This window comes from Setaria italica, chromosome VIII (genome assembly GCF_000263155.2).
Source record: "Setaria italica strain Yugu1 chromosome VIII, Setaria_italica_v2.0, whole genome shotgun sequence".
Taxonomy (NCBI): domain Eukaryota; kingdom Viridiplantae; phylum Streptophyta; class Magnoliopsida; order Poales; family Poaceae; genus Setaria; species Setaria italica.
Window position 1 is genome coordinate 8,206,158 of NC_028457.1, and position 10,741 is coordinate 8,216,898.

At 40.3% G+C, this 10,741-nt stretch overlaps 2 protein-coding genes across 2 annotated transcripts; one reads left to right on the plus strand and one right to left on the minus strand.

The window, feature by feature from the left end:
* Nucleotides 1-261: 261 nt before the first annotated feature.
* LOC101765112 (protein FAR1-RELATED SEQUENCE 5-like) lies at nucleotides 262-3,166 on the minus strand. Its single transcript, XM_004980248.1, has 4 exons — nucleotides 3,043-3,166; nucleotides 1,748-2,588; nucleotides 901-1,664; nucleotides 262-671 (listed from the first exon to the last, which is right to left on the minus strand). Exons 1-4 carry the CDS (start codon nucleotides 3,164-3,166, stop codon nucleotides 262-264), a joined length of 2,139 nt encoding a protein of 712 aa, XP_004980305.1.
* Nucleotides 3,167-4,783: 1,617 nt separating this feature from the next.
* Nucleotides 4,784-10,075, plus strand: LOC101762530 (acetolactate synthase small subunit 2, chloroplastic). The gene is made up of 12 exons (XM_014805710.2): nucleotides 4,784-4,974; nucleotides 6,261-6,477; nucleotides 6,621-6,704; nucleotides 6,902-7,009; nucleotides 7,086-7,128; nucleotides 7,209-7,363; nucleotides 8,118-8,204; nucleotides 8,464-8,568; nucleotides 8,658-8,780; nucleotides 8,883-9,035; nucleotides 9,439-9,504; nucleotides 9,707-10,075. Exons 2-12 carry the CDS (start codon nucleotides 6,310-6,312, stop codon nucleotides 9,788-9,790), a joined length of 1,176 nt encoding a protein of 391 aa, XP_014661196.1. The 5' UTR covers nucleotides 4,784-4,974; nucleotides 6,261-6,309; the 3' UTR covers nucleotides 9,791-10,075.
* Nucleotides 10,076-10,741: the final 666 nt, after the last annotated feature.

The following is a 10,741-nucleotide window of genomic DNA, read 5'->3' on the forward strand; positions in this document are numbered from 1 at the left end:
GTAGTTTAATTCATCTCCAGCTCATGGTCTAATACCAATACCACAAGGCTCAATCTCATACATGGGCATAACAACAGCATCATAAAAAAAATTAATATAAATGAGATATAATGTTGCAGTTCATAAAATGAAATGTTGCAGTACTTTCTAATACATGTTTCAGGTCATTCTAATAAAAGAATAATTAAAAATTCAGAGCTTTAGCTCTGTTTCTTTAAGATCCTTTGCAAGTGCCTCCGCCTTGACCATGTATGCGCAAGTCTATACACTATGACCATCTTCAAAGCAATATGAGCATGGTGGGATTTTTTGGGCTGTCTTCTTTCCTTTTGCCTTCCTTTTCATTGCTTTGTCCTTAGCTTGTGCCACTACTGACTTGAACCTTTCCACCTTCTCCTTTGGTCTCCCTTTAATTTTTGTTCTTGTTGGATTCTTTACCATGACAGCAGGAGTTTTGGACTGTTGACCTGTTGCAACATTGGACGCTTCATCTTGTTGCATTTCTTGTGACCCCCTTGCTGTCCTGACTGCTTGTACCAATGTATCTATCCCAGCTGAAGCTACAATGTACTTTTCAGGACCCAAACAAGCTTCAGCTGCTAGTGACGTCATTTTTTTGCACAATGCATTGTACCTTAGCTTGTTTGTGGTTGGGACACCAAATGCTGGTTCTGTACCCGAGAGGCATTCCGGTATCATTATAGTCACTCCTTTGACCATCTTCTAAGTAGATACTTCTCTGGAATTTTTTCAACAACCCTGTTTGTGAATACTTTTAGTATGTGAGGACACAAGAGGCCACCACGGTCAAACATGTTGCAAGAGCATGTATATGATGTTGCATCTTTATGACCAGGCGAACTCTAGTTGAATTTGGGTGCACAATTTGAATGGACCAACCCTGGTCATCACTTTCAACAGCCCCTACCTTGTATCTTGTAGAATCACGCAACAACTCTTGAAATTTACCAAAGACTTCACCGGTGTAGAATGAAGCAGCTTGCTTCTCAAAAGCATACCTTCCCCATAGTGATGGATCTGAAATCTCTCCCTTGCAACGCTCCTTATTTTCTCTTTCTGCCCTGGTGTCCATGCTGTAATCATATTGTGTTATAAATTGCAACATTGAGTCCTGAGGGTGAACAACTTTCTTGAACAATGAATTCATGCTTTCGGATCTTCCTTTTGTGCTTGTGAAGGGGAAGAAGTACTTTCTGAAGTATGCAGGTGCCCACATCCTCCTTGTACCAGAAATACTTTGAAAGAATTCATTTTCCTGCAAGTGGTATTTGTCCTCTATGCTTGCCCACAACATCTCAAATTCTTCTGGTGTTTCAGTCCTGTTCACATAGTAGTCAAACTCCTTTGCAAAGTCTTCTTCCTCACTAATAAGCCAAGCAAGCTTATCATTAGCCTTGCTCAGGACATGCCACTTGCAACATCTGTGTGTTGCGTTAGGGAACACTATTGCTATTGCTGCTTTCATTGCTTTATCCTGGTCTGTCATTATGTTGGTTGGTTCACGCCCACCCATCGCTCCCTTCAACCTTTCTAGCACCCAAACAAATGTTTCTGTTGTTTCATCTGGTAACATTGCACATCCAAGCAGTATGCTATGCAAATGGTTATTTATCCCAACAATTGGTGCAAATGGCATGTCGTATCTGTTGGTGCAATATGTTGTGTCAAAGAAAATGCAATCTCCAAACTCTTGTACAACTCTCTAGTCCTCCCATCTACCCAAAACAATCCGCTAACAACATTATTATCATCTATCATTGTTGCATAATAGAAGGAAGGACTTTCAGCTTGTTGCTTTTGAAAATAATCTAATGTTGCATCCATATCCCTGTAGGTGAGACCTCCTCTCAAGTGTGTCCTCATGTTCGAAACATCCTTGGTGCTGAAAGTAAGGTTGCCAAGCCCCCCATGGAAATCAGCAAGCACCCCCATGATCTGTGTTGTGCTAATATTTCTATGGTGTAGTGTTTTCAGCAGCTCATAATTAGCCCACGAGATGCTTCGGTGGGACCTCAAGTGTTTCCTAACCCTAATCGCCTTCACCATGGGATGAGTATGGTCAGGTTGCATTACAATCACTCTCCACCTCGAATTTCTCAAGCCAACCGCTATATGAGCTTTGCAGTCCAACTTTTTGATAGTGTTGCGCTTCCTTGTTGCTGTGGTAAGCACAGCTGTTGCTGCTCTTTTTTTCGATCCCACTAGTGTTGCAGTGTCATTTGTTGATGTGCTCGCTGATGTGTTTTCCTCTCCATCATCTTCTCCATCAATAGCTGGCTTCCTAGCATGAGAACACTCCCACTCCTTTCTGATCAGCTCCTTTGTGACGTTGCTATTTCTTGAAGAAGCCACTCTTATGCTGAAACCCAACTTCATGGCATACTCATTGTAGACCTGCCTTACTTCCTGTATCGTGTCAAATTCCATCCCAACTTTCGACACAATAGGCTGTGAGCATACGACGTCTTCATCCTTATGGTAGACCTCTTCATTTGCACCAACTTGTACTGAAACATATTCACTTGAGTGTGTTGTTATGCTCGCAACAGGAACCAATGCTCCACCCCCTGCAACAAATAAATGTTACAGTTAGTGTTACTAGCGAAATCAATGTTCAGATGTTGCAAAAACTGTACATGGAAGTAAGATGCAACATTCAGTTAGCACATACAATTTTTGATGTTTCAATAACTGATTTTCAATGTGGCACATGCTATCATTAGATGTTGCAACACTTATATGTAACATTCAGTTAACCTATGAGCATCATGAGATGTTGCAATAACTTTTTTTCAATGTTCCACATGGTATCATTAGATGTTGCAAAACTGTATAAGATTCTGTCACATCTAGTGTTTCAAACGAATCATACCTGCCGTTTCTGGAGACTCGATTGGGATGCCAATCCCCCATGGACGCTGCTCAAAAGACCTGGGGCAGGTGTTGAAGTGAATTATCACGTTTGCTCAAAGAATTCAATGCGACATTTAGGGATTCCGAGCAACAATGGGGGCGGCATACCTGGTAGCGTGTTGAGGTCAATCATCTGTAGATCTGAGGTGTTCCGGGCAACAATGGGGGGCGGGTGGCCGCCATGTGGTTGATCTGGAGGGTGGAGTTTGATTTTTTGAAGGATATGCGCCATCTGGGCTGCGGCGCCGGCGGATCTAGGCGGCGCGGCGCGAAGCTGGGAGCTTCGCTCCTGTCCCGACCCGCGTGAAGGAGTTGACGCCAGGGTATTTTTTTTCTGTGGTTGGTGCGGACTTGTCCCGATCTCCTTTGTGTTATCTGACGACTGACATGTATTGAATCCGACGGTGGCGAGTGTGTTCGATTTTTGCGCCCGGAACGGACGTCCGGGCGCTAGTAGTTCCGTATTTATTAGCATCAGACACGACCCGAGGTCAGATTTAAAAAATCAGGAATCGGAGACTATAATGGCTCGATTCACTTAAAAAGAATCCATGCAATCGAATCGGTAAAAATCGGTTGACCCGGCTGGTTTCTATGGATTCGGAGAATTGGACTGGTTTCTAGTAAATAAAGGCAACCCAGCTCACCAAAAGCAACTATGAGCCCGCCAACATCACATAATATGGGTCTGCATAAAATCCATAACTGGGGAATATAATGATCACAATCAGCAGAAATCATGACGATAAAAACAATAAACGCAAGCCGGGAAGTACTGTCTCAGATTGTACGCTGTTTTGGCTTTTCTATGTGCATATTTTGTTTAAAAAAATTCAAATTACTCCCTTCAAATATAACCAAAGTCTGGATATCCTACTAAAGTATTTCTTAGTTTAGTTTACCCCCTAAACTATGTCATTTGGTTTAATGCAAGTTGTCTTTTTTCCATGCACAAGTGGAATCTTAAGTTCAAATTTTGCAGGATGATAGTAGACATCATAAGACTTGTTAGAAAAATATATCATAATTTTTTATCATTATTTTGATAGGGTAGGATATTTAATAATAAATTTTATCCTTGAGATACAAAATTATATAAAGTAATGATGAAAAATTCATAATTTTTTTATATAGATTATGATGTCCACTACCACCCTGCAAAGTCTTAAATTAAATCAACTTGTGTATGGAGAAACAAAAATGACAAAATGCATTCTGGGGTAAGTTGAACCAAATAATATAGTTTAAGGGGTAAATTGAACCAAAATATAGTTTAGGTAGTAATTTAAAATTTTTCCTCTTAAATTTTTTAATTATATATGGGATCTAGAAAATTCAAAACGATCTAAAATTTGAAACGGAGGGAGTAACACCCATAAAACACCCCTATAAATATAAATTAAAACTTAAACTCTACACTAATCAACTTGCATGAGGATAATGTTCTATATTCACAAGAAAAAAGAAAAGAAAATTAACATATTTTTCTGAAGCAAATGCAATAAAAGATGGCTTTGTATTTGGCCCCAGTTAGTAATGTTTATTCCTGCACAATTTTACTTTGTACCCCTTGAAACTTGAAAGTGATTTGGGGACGAGATTATCTCCCGTTCCCCAGTGGCCCAGTCAGTACAGCGAAACGCGGTGGGGCCCACATGTCGGCGAGCAAACGCGGCGGACAGCCTCGCAGCCGTCTCCTCTGCCGGTGAAGCAACAGCTCATCCGCGCATTGACTACCCCTTTCTATCCCCTCTCGCGTGTGTGGTCCCGTTTCGCGATCCCCAAAGCCCTCTCCCAAAACCCCCGCGCATTTTCACGTATTGGGTCTGTCACCCACGTTTTCGTGGCAGCCGCCGCCGCGGTCGCCCCACGCATCGGCCTCGCCGCCGCCGGGGCTGGGTCCCGCGGCCACCGCCGGCAGCCGACGCGGAAGCTGGGCTTCCCGGCGGGGCAGAGGGCGCGTTCCGTGGCCGTCGCGGCCGCGGCATCCCCTCCGTCGGCCGGCGGGGTGACGCCGGTGCCACCCCGCTCCAGCCGCTCGTAAGACTACCTTCTCTTAGAATTTCCTGCGGGATCTGGTTCCCTACGGGCGTTTAGTGGGGGACGCTTGCAGGAGCCCCTCTCGGTTCGAGCTCTGTTTATTTTCTCCCCCATTTGTAAGGTGTTGTAGTACGGCACGGATGAGAATGTGTCTTGTGCGAGGAATTTAGCCGAGCTTTGTCGGTTGCGGCTGTCTGGCTTGGATTTAGCTGAGATTTGTCAGATGGATCGTGCTGACCTCATCAGGTGGTCATTTGCAATCCTGCATCGCCATGCCTTTAATTAGATGTGGTCACTCATATATCATAGGCCATTTTAATACTTCTTTAAGGGACTGAAATCATTTCGATCTTGATCATTCGTGAGGTTTGGTTTCAAATATATTGTATACATTTAGGGTTCATACTAATATGAAACTTTTTTTTTTCTATCTTTGATATGGAAAGAATTGAAGAAAATTAATGAATTAATATGCAATCATTTTCATGATATCATTATGTATGTATGCCATGTAACCTGATGGCCGTGCTACTGTATGATTGATATTAACAAAGCAGATTGAAAAACTAAAAAAAATGACAAAAAGGATTAATTCACATGACATAAAGAATTAATGGGTTATTGAATTCTGTGATAAAGTATATCATGAGACCATGAGAGGTGTGCATGGAATGGTGAACAAGGTTTCCTTGAAATCCAGAGTGATCCCAGGATTATGCCGTGGGATTACTCTGTTTTAATTACTTTCCAAATTCTCAGTTATTTTGCAAATATGGGCTTGAGTCAGGGTTGTTTCATTTCTTTACTTTTTTTCCCAATTCTTCCTTTCTTTAACTTATCATTCGTCTTATTTAATGAAATGACACAGCTCTCCTGCATGTTTGAGGGGAAAAAACTTCTTAATTATTATGTAGAACTCTAGATTGTCCTAATGCGACCAAGATCGCAAAGGAAAGCCATTTGTAATACAAAAATGCCAATTCAAATGGTTTGTAAAATACATTATGGTGTGGTACCTTTTTAGATAAGCTGCCAAAATAGGGAATGTTTCTACCCTACATTGTCAATATATGTTAGCAACTGGAACTAATGATCCTATTGGCAAATGTGTTGCAGCCTTAGTGGGGATCTTTATGTTGTAGCATCCTTATATTGTAAGTGCTGTAAATTGTTCAATTCTGTGGCAAAGCATTATTAAGCATGTGCCCCTAATAAGTTTTTATTAACAGTTGTTACTGCACTTTCTCATTGATGTGCCTGGATGAGTTTTCCTTTTTAATTTGTAGGTCTATAAAGCGTCACACGCTATCAGTTTTTGTTGGTGATGAAAGTGGGATGATCAATCGAATTGCTGGAGTTTTTGCTAGAAGAGGATATAACATCGAGTCATTGGCTGTTGGGCTGAACAAGGATAAAGCATTATTTACAATAGTAGTGTCAGGAACAGACAAAATATTGAACCAAGTTGTAGAGCAACTAAACAAACTTGTTAATGTTATAAAGGTCAGTATTTTTCCTTATAACATGTGACTTACAAAAATGATTGGTAACTAATATGTCACAGAAGTCATTGCTCTTTGTTTTGGCCTGAGTCAGTTCAACAGTGTATCTTGTATTCATATCTTAACATTTGGATTAATAAACAGGTTGTTGACTTAACAAATGAACCACAAGTTGAAAGAGAACTGATGCTTATAAAAGTAAATGTGGAGCGAGATAAGCTGCCTGAGGTATAAGCATACAAATCTTCCTAAATGTATCTGCACTTTCTGGCCTTGTAAACTTAAAAGTTAACATTTAATATGGGTCATTTTGGTAGCAAGAAATATATAAATTGGCAACAAATCACAAATCAATTCTGCAGACCTGGTGCAAACTAGCACATTAAACTTTATTGTTTAGCTGACATCTCTAGTTGTGAATGCAGATAATGGGTTTGGTTCGCATTTTCAAAGCAGAAGTGGTCGATCTTGCTGACGATACACTAACTATTGAGGTAATGTCCTTGGTGTGTCTTGACTTGAAGATAACTCATGTTGTTGTGCTTATGGTTCTTTCCTGTGATTACGTTCATGTAACTGGAGATCCAGGAAGATGGTTGCAATACAGAGACTCTGAGCAAACATGGGATCAAAGAAATTGCTAGACTGGCAAGGTCATTCTTGTTCAGAAAATAGTGAAAAATTATCATGATCTTGTTCTACACTAGACCTAATGAACCTTATTGATTTTATAGATAGCTGTGCGCCGTCAAAAAATGGGAGAAACTGCTCCATTTTTGGGGTTCTCTGCAGCTCCTTATCCTGATCTCGAAGTGACAATACCTTCAACTTCTCGACTTAGCACTGGAGTGGATGCAATCAATCAGAATTCCAACGAATCTTCAGGGGTAAGAAACCACAATTGTCCTTTTACCTGGTAATTGATGTACTATGTGTTTAGTTTCTCAACACTTAACAGCTAGTTTTGCTTGGTTGCATTGAATAAATTTGCACTCACGCTTCCTGTTGATTAGCTTCACATGAACGATTTGTTCTTTTGATTTGGTTTTAATTGCTGTTCGTTCCGTTGATCTGGGTACTAAATACCCATTGGTCTTTATGAAGAAATGGATTATTACATGTACATGTACATGTCATGACATCACTTACATATTTTTATATTTGCATAAATCTGATATTGCACTCAAATAGTGCTAATTCATTACTTAATCTGTCCTTTGTATTAGACTGTATTAGGTGCTACATTCCCGGCTGGCCCCGGCTGGTCCTTTGGGCCGTGGGTGGTGCTGCGCTGGCCTGTTGCCGTGCCCAACCCCCTTGGGTCTCTGGTAGATTAGGCAAGGGCCTCCTTGATTGGTGCTATCTATAAACGAAACCCTACGACACCCTTGCCTGTATATGTATGTCTGCTATGCACCTCCATTAATCAATCTACTAATTCCCCAGCCATACTTGCTTTCACTTTGGACACTTAGTGTTTTGGTTGTATCATTAAATTACTTAAATATAACTAGTTAGAAAATGCTCGCACATTCTTTTTTCTTTGTCAGCATAATGTTTTCTGGAAATACCTTTTATCATCCTCACAATGTTAGTTTGAATTTGGAATGAGGGTTTTATATGAACTTTTCTTCTAAACAGGGTGATGTTTATCCAGTGGAGTCTTATGAAAGCTTCTCAGCAAATCAAATTCTTGATGCTCATTGGGGTGTTATCACTGATAATGATGTAAGCTCTTGTATTCTAATCACTTTGAACTGTTTGGTGCTAGCTAGAAATGATCTGCATCTAGTTCCACCCGTCCTTTCACATGAAGTTATGTGTTGCTAATAGTTAAAAAGCAAGACTGCAAGAGTACCTAGAATCCAAATTTAAGACTAGTTTATATGACTAAATTACGGTTCACAGCGAAGAATTATAAATTATACTATACCGCAGTTCAATGTACCTATTTACGAGCTAAACTAATAATCTCTTGTTGCTTCAGCCAACAGGGTTTTGTTCACATACTCTATCGATTCTTGTGAATGATTTCCCTGGAGTTCTCAATGTTGTAACAGGTGTTTTCTCCCGAAGGGGCTACAATATTCAGGTTCTTCAAACTCATTTAGTGTTCTGTGCTCCCTTTAATTAGATCATTGCAGGGTCCAGTCCATGTTAAACAGTAAACATCATTTTCAGAGTCTTGCTGTTGGCCCAGCTGAAAAGGAAGGAACTTCTCGCATCACTACTGTTGTTCCTGGAACTGATGAATCCATTGCCAAGCTAGTACATCAACTGTACAAGCTCATTGATGTTTATGAGGTCAACATTAATGATGCACTTTGCATGATTGTGATAGAAGTAAAGAAGTTGGCGTGATTGTTATAGACAAAGTCTTGCTCAAATTCATTTTTGGTTTCTCAGGTCCATGATTTTACTCATTTACCATTTGCTGCTAGAGAGTTGATGATCATAAAGGTTGCTGCAAATGCTGCAGCTCGAAGAGATGTCCTTGATATTGCTCAAATATTTGAGGCCCAAAGAGTTGACATATCAGACCACACAATTACACTGCAGGTAACTGTTACTGAAAGAACTTTTACTTGGACAAGCCCCATGTCATTGTAAGATTCTTTAGTGTACTTGATAATTTAGTGGACTTGATGTACAACATATTGATGTACACAATAGAACGTCATATTGTTCATCTAGTATGTCATTTTTTATGCATCATGTAGTAGTAGTCCTACCAATGAAGGGACTAGTATATTGATGCTGATAGGTGAAAAGTTTTCATATATTAACGTATTTTTGGCAATCAGCAGGGTGATTTGAAATTTATAAATTTTGAACTCGATCAATGATTTTTTTCCTTCTTTATTTTTTATTAATAAGCATTCATATCTTCACCGATTTCTTTAATCAAACATGTTTCATTAGTATCATGCTTGGTGAACAATAACCTTGTTGGCTTGTGCAGCTTACAGCAGATATTGACAAAATGGTTAGATTGCAAAAGATGCTAGAGCAATATGGCATCTGTGAGGTTTGTATTGACTATTGGCCTTCTGATTCGCGGATATCTGCCATTACCTTACCCTTTTCATGCATTATCTTTGAAAAAATTTGCACAAGTTTTTTTTGTTTGTGGAGTAGTGACTCCAATGATGTTTGTACTTTAGCAATCGTTAGGAGATGCTTGAAGTATATGCCACTAATTCTCTCCTGTTTTCACATGCCTCCTGCAGGTTGCACGAACTGGCCGGGTTGCTCTGCTCCGTGAGTCTGGAGTCGACTCCAATTACCTCCGCGGGTTTTCCCTCCCTGTGTAGTTCACCATTTTGTCAACATACCACTCTCCACGATTTCAGGTCGACGCATCCATTGTCTTCTAAGAATGGTGCAGGCGTGCAGCGCTTCTCTTTATCTTTGGGAGTGACTGTAGTAGAGAAGAATTATTCAAAGACCATAGGAAGAATATCCTGTACGATCGTGTTAGTTGGTTAAACAAATGATAGGTTGTCTGGACTGCTATGTGCTTATGCTGTAAGTTTCTTGCTTATGGAGGTGTCACTTATTTTGTAGGGGAAAAAATGGAAATGCCATGCACCACCCAACGGGATGTTAGCAGACTCAGAAAGTGACGAGGGAAGGAGAGAAGCCCGGTGGACTACGGGCCTGTTTGGCAACAAGGTGTTAAAGTTTAACACCCGTCACATTGGATTTTTGGATGCTAATTAGAGTATTAAATATAGGCTAATTACAAAACTAATTGCACATATGGAGTGTAATTCGTGAGACGAATCTATTAAGCCTAATTAGTCTATGATTTGACAATATGGTGCTACAGTAACAATTTGCTAATGATGGATTACTTAGGCTTAATAGATTTGTCTCGAATTAGCACAGGGTTCTGCAATTAGTTTTATAATTAGCTTATGTTTAGTTCTAATTAGCATCGGAACATCCGATGTGATACTGTTAAAGTTTAACACCTCATATCAAACACCCCCTGCGTTACAAAAAAGCAAAACGACCGGAGGGGCTCGACGTCGAGGTGCGCGGGAGGCTAGAGTTCGATGTTTTCCACCGAGCTGCCTGGCGATGTCACGCGGATAGGCGGCGTGTGTTGAAAATCATGACCCAGAGCAGACTCAGAAATGAAGAAATGTCACGCACTCTTAGAGGGTGTTTTCTTCCACTGACTTATTTTTAGCACGTGTCACATTGAATGTTTAGATACTAATTAGGAGTATTAAACGTAGATTATTTACAAACCATTT